Consider the following 14,813-nt stretch of genomic DNA (forward strand, 5'->3'; position numbering starts at 1 on the left):
TTTGTCGGGTACGGTCGGGTTGACGTAGTAGTTTTTCCTTGCTTTTTCACATCTGCGATCTAGGTTGTCGATTCCCAACTCAGTCTACAGATGGATTGGGTGTTCAGTCCTAATCCGAACCTGTACCCTCTACCGTTGGTTTTAACCAGTTCCTCCGGGTTGTTCCTCCCACCTCCGATCTGTTATCGCATTGTCTCATCATCTCTGCAGCTTCTGTAGGCTCCAAGCATACAGTACCTAGGGCGGTCAGAAGAGGAATCCTTGGTGTTACTACAAGTGATTAATTATGATTAATAATGGATCATGTTTCGGCTCACTTGATGAACATTGCCTTGCTAATTCCGTCCGTGTGCATTTTGTAGCATTATAAACCCGCAAAGAAGGGTGCATTCCTCTAAATCATTAGATTTTTACGCACGAGTTTGAAATCCTGTACGCGGGTTATTTACAACATGAGAGATGCCATAATTAGGGGGATTGTAGAAGTATTTCTATAAATCACGAATATGGGACTTGTGGCTTCCAGCTCGGGGTATTTTGTTCACAAAGCCTTCAACCTGTGGGAGGCGGGCCAGCAAGCCATATTTTGAGCTGAGCTCATACAGTTATACTACTATTTTGGGGGTGTTTTCGGAAAAGGGAGAAAAAAATCGTGTGGCTAACCCATATAAATTGAAAAGGAAACTGAACTTCTGGCAATAATCTTGAATTGCCGGTGAAAAAACAGGAAGTCAACCTCTTCCTGAGAGGCACCAGTCGGCGCTATTTCTGTCCAATTTGCCGTTTTCTAGAACTACAAAGTTCGAGAAACTTCTTTCGCCCGAGTTGTATTATTGAGGGCGCTATGCATTGTTGACGTTTCACATTTTTGGAAGTTTCTCGATACGTACGTACGCATGCAATTTGGTGGCGGTGGGAGTTAAATTTGGAACCCGGTGCTGAAAAGAGAAATTTCTAGAAAACACGAAAATTTCATAAAAGCTTGTGAAATGGAAAGGCACAGCATAATCGATTGTTGTTCGACAGACTTCAGTAGAGCAGAAACAGTCTACCTGGGAAATTCTACTGCTACAAGCAGTGACTTCAGGTCTAGGATTAGGAAGAAAACATCTTGGTCGAATTCACTCTGCTCCGTACTCACGCTCATCGTCATCCCCTGGTCATAGCGCACCATCATGGCACCGTCACAAAAGGCACCTGCTATCGGTATTGACTTGGGCACGACATACTCCTGTGTAGCGGTCTTTCAGAACGGCAAAGTTGAGATCATTGCCAACGAGCAAGGCAATCGCACTACACCGAGCTATGTGGCATTCACGGACACGGAGAGACTCATTGGTGATGCAGCCAAAAACCAGTCTGCCATGTAAGTACTAGGCCCATACATGTACTAACTTATAATAGCTTAAGAGGTGACTGGTACTGGGCCCTTCCTATGTACACATATACTCCTGCTGTTCAAAACTCTGTTTTGTGCCGTACTTTGTGGAGGACGGGCGTTTGGCCTGTTCTCTTCCACCCCAACATTTCTAAGCAATCCTCGTCTACATGTACTTCAAAACAGTTTGATAACATGCAAATGTTTTACAAAGATCTCTGAAACTTGTCTGAAATCTTCCTACAAATTTGTTTGTTCTAACCCAAAGGTTTGATACTTTCACCGCATCATTTGCATCCAAAATTGTACATACATTTCGCTGAATTCTGTATTTTAACAAATTTGCATAATTTGCCAAAATACATGTACATGTAGATATATATAGCTGAATCCTCATCACTGTGACAGAAATGCTATAAAAGGTGTTTGCTTATAATGTAGATATGAAAGTTTACTAGCGATTAATGAAATCTTAATTTAAAATGCTTCACATGAAATGTTGTTTCTCAACTGTATGCTTTTAATAATATTGTTTGACCATGACTGTGACGACCTGTACAGGTACGGTATGATACTTTTTCCTCTGTTAAAAAGGGAATTGAATTGATAATTGAACAACCGCCTAAAATATTAAATTACATTTTTCTTCATCCAGGAACCCAAAGAACACAATCTTTGATGCCAAGCGTCTCATTGGTCGTCGATTTGATGATGCATCTGTTCAGGCAGATATGAAGCACTGGCCATTCAAAGTGGTCAACAAGCAAGGGATGCCCATCCTGCAAGCTGAATACATGAATGAGACCAAGACTTTCCCACCAGAGGAAATCAGCTCCATGGTCCTAACAAAAATGAAGGAGACAGCTGAGGCTTATCTTGGACAGAAAGTCAAGGATGCTGTCATCACTGTGCCGGCATACTTCAATGACTCCCAAAGACAGGCTACCAAGGATGCTGGGATGATTGCTGGGCTCAATGTTCTCAGGATCATCAACGAACCTACAGCAGCTGCCTTGGCCTACGGACTGGACAAGAAACTGAGTGGGGAGAAGCATGTCCTCATCTTTGATCTTGGGGGCGGCACTTTTGACGTGTCTGTCCTGGCTATTGAGGATGGCATGTTTGAGGTTCTGTCCACAGCGGGTGATACTCACCTGGGTGGGGAAGACTTTGACAACCGCCTGGTGAACCACCTTGTAGAGGAATTCAAACGGAAGTACAAGAAGGACTTGACAACAAATCCAAGATCCTTGCGCCGATTGAGGACAGCGGCTGAGCGAGCTAAGAGGACCCTGTCCAGCAGCACGCAGGCAAGCATTGAGGTGGACTCTCTCTTTGAGGGTATCGACTTCTACACATGTGTCTCACGAGCCCGTTTTGAAGAGCTGTGTGCTGATCTGTTCCGTCAGTGCCTGAACCCTGTGGAGAGGGCTTTGGTGGATGCAAAACTTGACAAGCACCTCATCAACGAGGTTGTGTTGGTTGGAGGCTCCACCCGAATCCCCAAAATCCAGAAGCTGTTGCAGGATTTCCTCAATGGGAAGGAACTGAACCGCTCCATTAATCCAGATGAAGCAGTAGCCTATGGAGCCGCTGTTCAGGCAGCCATCTTGAGTGGCGACCAGAGTTCAGAGGTAAAGGATGTTCTTCTTGTGGATGTTGCTCCTTTGTCACTTGGCATTGAGACAGCTGGTGGCATCATGACTAAATTGATCGAGCGAAACACCCGCATCCCCACCAAAACATCCAAGACTTTCACCACCTATTCCGATAATCAGCCTGCTGTTACCGTGCAGGTTTTTGAGGGAGAGAGAGCCATGACAAAAGACAACCACTGTCTTGGTGTATTTGAACTTTCGGGCATCCCTCTTGCTCCTCGTGGTGTACCCAAGATCGAGGTCACCTTGGATATTGATGCTAATGGTATACTCAACGTCTCAGCTAAAGATGAGAGCACTGGTAAAAGCAACCAGATCACCATCAGCAACAACAAAGGCCGTTTGTCAAAGGAAGACATTGATAGGATGGTGTCAGATGCTGAGAAGTACAAAGCAGAGGATGAGGCACAGAGGGAGCGTGTTACTGCCAGAAACAACTTGGAAAACTATATCTTTAGTGTGAAGTCCACTCTTAGCGAGGAGGCTGTACAGACCAAGATAGCAGTTGAGGACAAGGAGAAAGCAGAGAATTTGTTACAGGAGATTCTAGCCTGGCTGGACAATAACAACTTGGCTGACAAGGAGGAGTATCAATACAAGCTGGAAGAACTTCAGAGGGTGTGTTCCCCAGTGATGGCCAAATTGTACAGTGCTGGCAAAGGGAACCAGGAGGATGTGAGTGGAGGCCACCAACAAGGGCCCACTGTTGAAGAGGTAGATTAGATATCACACTGATACATGTATTTACATTTTCTAAGCTGTCTTTCACTTTCTCGGGTGCCAAAGATGCAATGTACATAGTTGCAAAGTATTACATGTATTTCAGTCTTTGTGGCAAAGCTTTGTTTAATATTTCAAAGAGGAGAATGTTTTACCTTAGCAAATCAATGCATGTGTAATGTACACATTTTGGAAATGTTTCTTTTAGTATAATACATGTACATGCATTACTACAATTCCATTAATTCTATAACTCATCCACTTCCCAAATTCTGAAATATTGCTTTACCCAAGGAGTTTAGGTTTATAAAGGAAGTATTTTTGTGAAAACATGTTTAATAGTACCAGTAACATAAATTGTGTGATAGCATACTACATGTATATTGTAAATTTTAAACAAGTATTGAAGTAATTGTTCTTACAAAATGTTACTTTTAACAAATATTATATTACTGGTAATATTATTGAAGGTTTATATTGTAAATTTCCAGAATACTCTTGGTAAATGAATTAAGTAATGTACTACTTCATCTGAATACTTTCATACTTTAGTTTGGTTTAATGAGTTTTAGCACAAAGTATACTGCTGATTTTAATTCCCATTACAGTATGTAATACACATTCATTCAGTACAGGGTCTAGATACACTCTTTAATGTTAATTAGCAGATTTTGCAACAGTGTTGTACATGTATGTTGTTAAAAACAAGCTACAATAGAGGGAATGAGGTGAAATAATAGCAGTTGTAAAGATGATCCAAAAATTGACTGGAGCAGCATTTTGACAACATGAAAATAACAGCTGAAGATACGTATGTAATCCAAGAACACCTTATCAAACTTTTGATGCATGAACTTTAAATGCTAGATCTGTGGATAGAAGTTTATTTTCACTTTAATGAATGCATGTACATATTGGCTTTTGAATAATAAATAGCATTGAACTGTATTTTGAAGATGCATACTTGAAAGTTAAATGAATATTTATTAAGAACTAATAACTAATATTAATGTCAACCAATTTGAACCTGGCCATATTCTCTCAAGTATAATATTCAAAGTGGACATGTTTTTAAACAAGCTCACTTTATATGTATAATGGTAATATCAGGCTCATGCCTATTCAGCCTTGGAGAATAAAGTACACAAAGTTTTTCCCCCTTTTGGGGAGGGAGCATAGACTAGCCGTCCGTTGGTTACACATCACTTCCCCTTTGGTGTATGTCTGTATGTTGTCTGACAAAGCTGTCTGTTGCTACAGATGTGGTAAAATCTCTGTGGGTTGAGCAGGGTTGCAGGATAGGATGCGTACAATTCGTCGGGGGCTATTTGCTCCATACCTAAAAACCTGATCAGATAGTGGATGCAAGATGTGAATTGAAAAGCGAAACAATACTGCCTGCAAAGTGTGACAAACCAGAGGTTGTGTGAAGGTCATTTCAATGAGTTCCTTTTCTTCATTTACATGAATGCAAAATTTAAAAAATGGTGAGAGAATATTTTTTTCTGCAGTTTTTGAACAATGGCCAGTCTTAACCAGGGAGGGGATTGTTTGGTCTGTGCTGACTTTGCAAAGCTCTTAGGGGCTGTCCATAAAGTATGTACATGTGAAATGCCGACCTTTCAGACACCCCCTCCCCCTGTACACATGGTGTATACAGTGGCTCCAACCCCCCCCTGTACACATGGTGTATACAGTGGCTCCAACTCCCCTCCTGTACACATGGTGTATACATTGGCTCCAACTCCCCTCCTGTACACATGGTGTATACAGTGGCTCCAACTCCCCTCCTGTACACATGGTGTATACATTGGCTCCAACTCCCCTCCTGTACACATGGTGTATACAGTGGCTCCAACTCCCCCCCTGTACACATGGTGTATACAGTGGCTCCAACTCCCCCCCTGTACACATGGTGTATACAGTGGCTCCAACTCCCCCCCTGTACACATGGTGTATACAGTGGCTCCAACTCCTCCCCCCCCTGTACACATGGTGTATACAGTGGCTCCAACTCCTCCCCCCCCCTTACACATGGTGTATACAGTGGCTCCAACCCCCCCCCTGTACACATGGTGTATACAGTGGCTCCAACCCCCCCTGTACACATGGTGTATACAGTGGCTCCAACTCCCCCCCCCTGTACACATGGTGTATACAGTGGCTCCAACTCCTCCCCCCCCTGTACACATGGTGTATACAGTGGCTCCAACTCCCCCCCCTGTACACATGGTGTATACAGTGGCTCCAACCCCCCCTGTACACATGGTGTATACAGTGGCTCCAACTCCTCCCCCCCCCCTGTACACATGGTGTATACAGTGGCTCCAACTCCTCCCCCCCCCTGTACACATGGTGTATACAGTGGCTCCAACCCCCCCCCTGTACACATGGTGTATACAGTGGCTCCAACTCCTCCCCCCCCTGTACACATGGTGTATACAGTGGCTCCAACTCCTCCCCCCCTGTACACATGGTGTATACAGTGGCTCCAACTCCTCCCCCCCCCTGTACACATGGTGTATACAGTGGCTCCAACCCCCCCCTGTACACATGGTGTATACAGTGGCTCCAACTCCTCCCCCTCCTGTACACATGGTGTATACAGTGGCTCCAACTCCTCCCCCTCCTGTACACATGGTGTATACAGTGGCTCCAACCCCCCCCCCTGTACACATGGTGTATACAGTGGCTCCAACTCCTCCCCCCCTGTACACATGGTGTATACAGTGGCTCCAACTCCTCCCCCCCTGTACACATGGTGTATACAGTGGCTCCAACTCCTCCCCCCCCCCCTGTACACATGGTGTATACAGTGGCTCCAACTCCCCCCCTGTACACATGGTGTATACAGTGGCTCCAACCCCCCCCCTGTACACATGGTGTATACAGTGGCTCCAACTCCTCCCCCCCCTGTACACATGGTGTATACAGTGGCTCCAACTCCTCCCCCCCCTGTACACATGGTGTATACAGTGGCTCCAACTCCTCCCCCTCCTGTACACATGGTGTATACAGTGGCTCCAACTCCTCCCCCCCTGTACACATGGTGTATACAGTGGCTCCAACTCCTCCCCCCCCCCTGTACACATGGTGTATACAGTGGCTCCAACCCCCCCCCCCCTGTACACATGGTGTATACAGTGGCTCCAACTCCTCCCCCCTGTACACATGGTGTATACAGTGGCTCCAACCCCCCCCCCCTGTACACATGGTGTATACAGTGGCTCCAACTCCTCCCCCACCTGTACACATGGTGTATACAGTGGCTCCAACTCCTCCCCCCTGTACACATGGTGTATACAGTGGCTCCAACTCCCCCCCTGTACACATGGTGTATACAGTGGCTCCAACTCCCCCCTGTACACATGGTGTATACAGTGGCTCCAACCCCCCCCCCCTGTACACATGGTGTATACAGTGGCTCCAACTCCTCCCCCCTGTACACATGGTGTATACAGTGGCTCCAACTCCTCCCCCTCCTGTACACATGGTGTATACAGTGGCTCCAACTCCTCCCCCCCTGTACACATGGTGTATACAGTGGCTCCAACTCCCCCCTGTACACATGGTGTATACAGTGGCTCCAACTCCTCCCCCCCTGTACACATGGTGTATACAGTGGCTCCAACCCCCCCTGTACACATGGTGTATACAGTGGCTCCAACCTCCCCTGTACACATGGTGTATACAGTGGCTCCAACTCCTCCCCCCCTGTACACATGGTGTATACAGTGGCTCCAACTCCCCCCCTGTACACATGGTGTATACAGTGGCTCCAACTCCCCTCCTGGACACATGGTGTATACAGTGGCTCCAACTCCCCCCCCTGTACACATGGTGTATACAGTGGCTCCAACTCCTCCCCCCCTGTACACATGGTGTATACAGTGGCTCCAACTCCTCCCCCCTGTACACATGGTGTATACAGTGGCTCCAACCCCCCCCCCCCTGTACACATGGTGTATACAGTGGCTCCAACTCCCCCCCTGTACACATGGTGTATACAGTGGCTCCAACTCCCCCCCTGTACACATGGTGTATACAGTGGCTCCAACTCCCCTCCTGTACACATGGTGTATACAGTGGCTCCAACTCCCCCCCTGTACACATGCGCATTCCACATATTTTTTGACTTCTCAGGGTACCTTGCTTATCATCATTAAATGTCAGTACATTGTACATCTACTGTAGTACTGTTAATCGCACGTCACTTCCAAATTCTTAAATGACCAAGTACTAACAGGCTTTTATGTCGATATTTCTTTATTAACAGCCCTGAAAAATATTTACTTGGGAGCTTAAAAAGATGTTGACTAAAAAAAAATCCTGGTGCCTTTTTTTCTCTTATGCACATAGAGGCACCTGTATGTTTCTGAAAGATGCCGTCATGAGTAATATTGCGGTTTACTTTTTGACGCACAAAAGCTGGTTCGGTTCTGGTATTTGTTTGTGTGAGAAAGTTTACTGTTGATATGATGAAAATTCATTACAAGCATATTTTCAGTTTGCATACTGTATGCTGTGGCTTAAACCCTCCCCTCTGTGTGCATGGTGTACGCAATGGCACCAAGCCCCCTCCTCTCATTCATGCACACTTTATGGATGGCCCCTTACCTTGAAATAAACTTTGCATCTCTCCAGTAGAAACCTCCACTTGAGATCAGTCTTCTGTTGCTCTGTGTAGTGCAGAAACTCATCAGCCTAGGGTAGAGGATAGAGGTAATAGGTCAAGTAAGGACACTGAAGTGAGCAATGACCATTTATGGAATAGATGAGGCTAGGTTCTGCATTTGTGAATGAAGGAGTAGACTGGGGTATCCACTTTTTTATCCAATTTTTTGTTGTGAAGTTCCTCCCAATTTAAAGAACAAGTGGAACAATTAAACTTATTGAAACTTCAACTCATCATGTACAAGGTTGCTGGAACGTTTAAAACTAGAAATTTGTTAATGCCCGTAAAAAACAAAGAAACACATATCAAAGAGACCAGGTTCTCTAGTATTTGCTCTTTGTATGAAGAGTCAACTGTACCAGTATACATATATATTTAAGAAATTTGTAAAATGTGAACCATTGCTGAATAACGAGGATATGAAATGCTTGTTCTAGATTTTTGCTTTGTAATTGAGACAGTACTGGAGAGGTTTAAAAAATCCCGTTATGTTGCTTGTATTTACTGATACAGAAAAGTATCATGATTTAATCTTTGATTTAACATCTATCATCTACTTTTTGTGACATGTTAGATTAGTCATTGCTTTGGTTCACCGTGCATTGCAGCATTTCTTCTGCATAAGTTCCTCCTAGATAGCATCCCTTTAGTGTGCCTGTGGCATCGGAGAAGTCAGTCAAGATGTCAAAGGTCATTGTGGTCTCTGGTTGGCCAGAGACAGAAGACAGGCAGTTTGGATTTATACAGCTGAAACTGGTTGATTCCACACGCCGCTTGCAGCTGGAACTGTGCATCAAAACACAGAGATGCTGACTCAAGTCATGTGATTTGGACCCGAGTCGGACCGAGGTCACTATTTTTGTGACTTGTGACTTGACTTGTAAATACCAGCTTTGACTTGTGACTTGACTTGGACTTGCACAAAAAAGGACTTGTGACTTGACTTGGACTTGCAAAAAATGACTTGTTACCAACCCAAGTCAGACGCTACTTGACCAGCCCATATATTTTTATAACTTGGAACTGGTAACTTTGTAAGTTAATGCCTGGTTCGTTTTGCTTGTTACAGCTGGACAAAATAATGTGCAGCTTGACTTGTACTTGGACAAAGAGACTTGTGACTTGACTTGCTCTGTGACCAAATGACTTGTGACTTGACTTGTTACTGGACCTAATATTAGACTTGTGACTTGATTTGGACTTGCAAAATATGACTTGCTGCCACCTCTGTCAAAACAATGCAGGGGATAATTTGATGCAAAATGTGGAAAACTGAGAGAAGTGCTGCATTTTAAACTCTGTTCTCTTGGGTTGAACTTGAAAATTCCATTTTTACTATCAGAGCGAAAAAAAAAACAAAACCTTACCATCTCATGGAGATACAGTTTTGTGAAGTGCTGTCAATGTCAAATGCAGCTAGAAAGGCATAAGTGATGCCATAATCAGCACCATTAGACCCATCTGGCCTTTCCACAGCCAAGTACTTGATCTGGTCCACTTTGTAAACCTCTTTGATGCTGGACACTATGTAGAAAGGAAACATATCACTTTCGATTATGAAGAGGTTCCTGTGCATCCACTATTTCTGCTCTTTTAATTGCCTGTACATGCATTTTTTGGCTTTGTTGACACCACAAATAGTGCCATCCAACCTCCACCTTGACATCAAGAATGATTATGTTATAATGTGAATGATATTGTTGCTGTGCTTACAGTCAGTCTCCAGTCTGCCTGAGTCCTCATCTGTTTGGTCGTCATTTGTATCACGTGACTGGCCAAACTTAAACAACGAATGAGCCTCATAGGTGTCTATGAGAAAAAAAAAGTAACATAAATCTTAGATAAAGTCAACTGGCTGGATTTAGTAGTCTATGTAAGGTATTCAGTACAAACCAACACTTTTCCAAGTTTTAAATTACAAATAGCTGGTTTTTTATAAAAAGGCAATAATGAAGAGCTTTTACCTGGGTTGGTTATAAATATTGTCTTGGAACCAACCGTGCCTGTCATGCAGGACCTGAAGTTGTCAAATTTTACCATGATGTCCGTGGCAAACACAACTACAGAGAAAAGTAATAATCAACTTTTGGATCAAATTAGTCGTGAAAAAGATATGTGTACCAAAAAAGCAACGTGAATTTTTAGCCACAAAAATCTTCTTATTTTCCGTAATGTAATTGAACAACCTTGCATTAAGTTTGAGAACAAGGTTAAAGTCATGATCACCTGTTTCATGTGGCTTCCACCGCTGTACTAAGTCAATATTCTCTGTATCCCATCTGTGAAATAATACACATGAAAATACGTGGAAAAAGGACATCACAAAGCAGTGTATTAAATTCAACTGGAAAGTGACAAATATTTTTTTTCAGGGCGATTTTTAATACTTAATACATGTATACATATTATATGTATACTTATACACATGTACTTCAACTTCTGTACTTCAACTTCAGAGAATTTCCATTGAACAGCTATCATAAAAAAGATAAACCAAACTACATGACTCACATTTTATTGTCTGTTTTGAGCATCTGTTTTATTTTCACAAATTTAACCTCACAAATGAAAAACAAGATGTTTGAGCACAAAGTGTAATAAAGCTGACTTACATAACGAGTGGAAATGCGTGGCACGTCTCATCATACATTTTGACTTCACACCGTTTTATCTTTTTGCCAGTCTTTGTGACAATGTCTTTTGGGGTCCCAATCTGATAAAGAAATATAACTACATCAGTTAAAAATTCCAATAAATATGATATATTAACATTTTACATGAGGTACTTTGTCAAATCTTGTATTGCTGGTAGTCAGTTATTGTTGTTGATAATTATTATACAAGTGCTGAGGATGATTAAGCTGATGATAATAGGTGACGGTTGTGACAATGATGTTAGTGGTGATGACAGTAATAGTTGTCTGATTGATAAACACAATCGAAGGACAATGATGCTTTGTGGGGAAAAAAAGAAGGCAAGAAAATTGAAAATAATGAGTACAGGTTTAATGTCAGAAAGTTCTTAGAGAATCATATATGGAGACTATAGTGGATGGAAACATGAGGGGAATTCAACAGCAATGATAAGATGAAACATGCTTTGGACCAAGATGTAATGAACACTAATAAATCAGTCTTGTATGACTCGTGACTTGGACTCAGACTTGAGTTTGACTCAAATCCCATTTTTCATGATTGGGATTTGAGTCAGGATGACAGATGACTCAGACTGAGGTTTGCCAACTTGGACATAGACTCAACCTATATGTCTTGTGACTGGACAAAAAATTGCCATAAAGAACTCTTTTTAACAGCTGAATTACAACTTATTATGAAAGCAATACATTAAGTGTGTGACATTTACATTTTGTTGTAACACTTCTTCCTTGATCCAAAAATCCAATCACTGAACAGTTTAATTTAGGACATGCTTGGTTCTTTTTAAGAGCTATTTACATAAAACTTTCAGGTATGATAGTAACTTGTCAATTAGTGTACAAGTATATGCACACACTTACTTGTGTTGAAACACCTCACATTTTAACACAGGACTGCTTTGGATTTACAGTAAAATAGTAGATCGAATAACTTTAATAGTTTATTTGACACACATACAAGTATTTCTATTTCACTGAATGAGCAAAAAGCTGTGGAAAAAATCTGAACATTTACACTGTTAGGCTTTCACACACAATACCCGAAAATGTATTTCCAATACAGTACTTGAAGGTCAGACTTCTGACTTGGACTTGACCATTGTGACTCATTACTTGAACTCAACCTGTATTAGGACTTAGATTCAGACTTGGGAGAGGTAACTGAGACTTGGATTTGATGTTTGGTGATTTGAATACCAGTCTGCCAACAATGATAATACACTTACAGTTTTAAGCAGTACCAAGACGTTGATATGGTTGCCATGTAAGCCCTGCCCATTTGCAATCACATCAGCCAGTGTGTAATAATTATCACTCTCTCGTATTGGGATGTGCTGAAGAGTGCTGTAAACATCCACATTCCATCCTCCATACAGACTCAATGTAGAATACTTCTCACTCAGAGTTAGTTGGTACTGGCTGAGTTTTGGTACACACAAAATGAATGAGCAAAATAAGGTTGCATGACAATCTGCAATACTTTTTTTCAGTGGAAGATTTTTTTTCCCTTATGAGACACAAACAGGTAGACACAGCAATGATTTACACACATGAATCACCATCAGTGTATGTCAGTACACTGTTTTGAAAACTATAATATTGTAGAAGTACAACAATGTCACCTTGGAGTCCAGGGGCGGTACCTCTCTTCTTGCTCAGTGTTCTGTTTGCTCTGGATCTGAGGATTTCGGATCTCAACTACATGGATGGATCAAATTATAGTATCTTTTTGAGTTAAATTATGGAAAACACTTAAGTTTAGTCTTGCTAGGGAGGGAAAATTTACTACAAAAGTCACTTAAAAGAAAATAAGTCAGAAAAGAGTCTGACTATAAAGGCTACCTTATTTCCCGAAAGTTCGCTGCTGAATAGAATTTATATCTCAAGCAACGAATTTGTTTTTCGTCAGCTTTTGGGGTTGTGTTTTCGTTTTATTTTGTATTGTGTGTGTTACTAAGGTTTGCACTTACCTATATCTCCAATCTTGAATTTAGTAGCTAATTCACATATGTATGACTCAGAGCCCCAGCATGTACCATTGATGAAATCAGTGGGGGAATCCCTCAAAGTGAAGCTCAATAAACCTCGGTCAGTGGTTGGGTCTTTAATGGATACAATATTTAAAATATGACTACGTGCATGCATGTCACCACATTTCTTGACACTGCTTTCATAGGACATTAGAGAAAGTTAATTAGGCACTTAAAATTAAAAGTGATTTGAGAACTGCTATTGGACCTTATAATACACATAATCCTGGAATTCTGACTTCAACTGAGTGAGGTGGCAGATCTGGCATTCAAATTTCATATTCATTAAATTAGTTGATTCTATGTAAGATACCTGTTTTGCTTGGAACTGATCTTGGCTGCTGTTTTGCAATTACAACTCCAGTGATAATCTTGATGACAAATACCAAACAGAAAAACAAGAAAAGGACAAAATCAAACAATTCTGTGGAACTAGACCTACATTAAAATAAGGAGAGACTCTACATTCTCGATGTTGGGATGACATAACTGAGTTTTGATTTTTCTCTCCGATCGGTCAATTGCTGGCAAAAATAGTGTAGCTGTCTATCGGGAAGATCAGAATTATTGTCTAAGCTCTCAATCTTTACATCAAATATGCCTGACATTTCTCTAGTTAGGCCTATGCGCTATGACCATCTCCCACCATGCCAACACTGTACTGAAAAGGTTTCAGTTATTGTTCTCCTGTTACAACAAAAAAGAAGGAAAATAATCCCTGTACACGTGAATGGAGAGTTGCCCCTTTGCCATGATGTGAGTGCAATAAATGGAATGTGCAATCAATGCGAGAATAAAGGACATTACAGGTCTAAATCAATTCCAGTCTTTGCCTGTATTAACAAACTGACAGACTTGAGAATTGTTTTCATCATTTCAATTGTAGGCCTAGGCCTAACCATTTTTTAGATTTCATTAATTGTGTCCAGTTGCTAAAAATCGTCTTTTTATCATCTTTTATGGTTGGCAACAGTCAGGTGGTACTTAGTAGACCATGTACAAATGTTAAAATAAAAGAGGCAATAGGCCTATGTAGAGTCCAAGTACTTGCAGTAGGTACTAAGCCAGACATGTTACATCTAGAGTACAGTTACATCTGTAAGCCTACATGTAGGCCTAGGCCTTTGTTATATAGACAAAGGTTAGGCGTGTTAGGTGAGTGGCTGGGCACTGAAGACAGCATGCGACTTAATGTTGCTTCTGAGTAAAAGATATGTAATTATAAATAGTTTCTTACGGTGTTTGCAGCATGAGGTGAGATATTTTTCAACTGTGTAAGCGCAATGTTCACATCATACGTAGCACTGAGCGGATGGCTCTGGATTCGGGTTCCGTCTGGCCACATTTCTTGCGTCCCGAATTCGTTAACAAAACCACCAGTCCAGGCCATTTTTTATGGTGCTAGTGGCCTACTCCTCTTCTTTCAATGCAGAATTATGCACTGACTAGAAAGTTTTGTTCGAGTGTTCTAAGTTCAAATCCACTTGGAGCACACCCTAGAAATTTATCAGAAACGCCACTCCCAAGCGTAATGCACGCAGCTAGTTTGGCGAGTACGGCGTACTTCAACTATCTTCAAGTACTTATTTGTCTGCAAAGTCCTTTTAAAAATGGCGCCTTGTCACAAAGTACATGGATACCCGTACCCAGCCCCCCGTACCCAAAATCTGATGATATCTGCTGATTGGTCAAATG

The 14,813-nt window shown here is 42.0% G+C and overlaps 2 protein-coding genes across 4 annotated transcripts; one reads left to right on the plus strand and one right to left on the minus strand.

Moving 5' to 3' along the window:
• The first annotated feature begins 923 nt into the window (after window positions 1-923).
• LOC110978560 (heat shock 70 kDa protein IV-like) lies at window positions 924-4,934 on the plus strand. Its single transcript, XM_022233658.2, has 2 exons — window positions 924-1,366; window positions 2,034-4,934. The coding sequence occupies exons 1-2, from the start codon at window positions 1,176-1,178 to the stop codon at window positions 3,757-3,759; spliced, it is 1,917 nt and encodes a 638-aa protein (XP_022089350.1). The 5' UTR covers window positions 924-1,175; the 3' UTR covers window positions 3,760-4,934.
• On the minus strand, window positions 3,857-14,763 carry LOC110978561 (meiosis-specific with OB domain-containing protein-like). Of its 3 annotated transcripts, XM_022233659.2 has the most exons (13): window positions 14,356-14,763; window positions 13,432-13,489; window positions 13,059-13,190; window positions 12,711-12,786; window positions 12,315-12,507; window positions 11,044-11,144; window positions 10,658-10,710; window positions 10,396-10,491; window positions 10,145-10,240; window positions 9,799-9,955; window positions 9,028-9,217; window positions 8,374-8,460; window positions 3,857-5,103 (listed from the first exon to the last, which is right to left on the minus strand). In XM_022233659.2, the coding sequence occupies exons 1-13, from the start codon at window positions 14,506-14,508 to the stop codon at window positions 5,011-5,013; spliced, it is 1,485 nt and encodes a 494-aa protein (XP_022089351.2). In that variant the 5' UTR covers window positions 14,509-14,763; the 3' UTR covers window positions 3,857-5,010. The 3 variants fall into 3 exon arrangements, with proteins under 3 accessions (XP_022089351.2, XP_086994852.1, XP_086994853.1); XM_087138726.1 differs by lacking the exon at window positions 13,059-13,190; XM_087138727.1 differs by lacking the exon at window positions 9,028-9,217.
• Window positions 14,764-14,813: the final 50 nt, after the last annotated feature.

Source organism: Acanthaster planci, linkage group LG07, assembly GCF_054643075.1.
Source record: "Acanthaster planci isolate LZ-2023a linkage group LG07, COTS_SCS, whole genome shotgun sequence".
Lineage (NCBI taxonomy): Eukaryota > Metazoa > Echinodermata > Asteroidea > Valvatida > Acanthasteridae > Acanthaster > Acanthaster planci.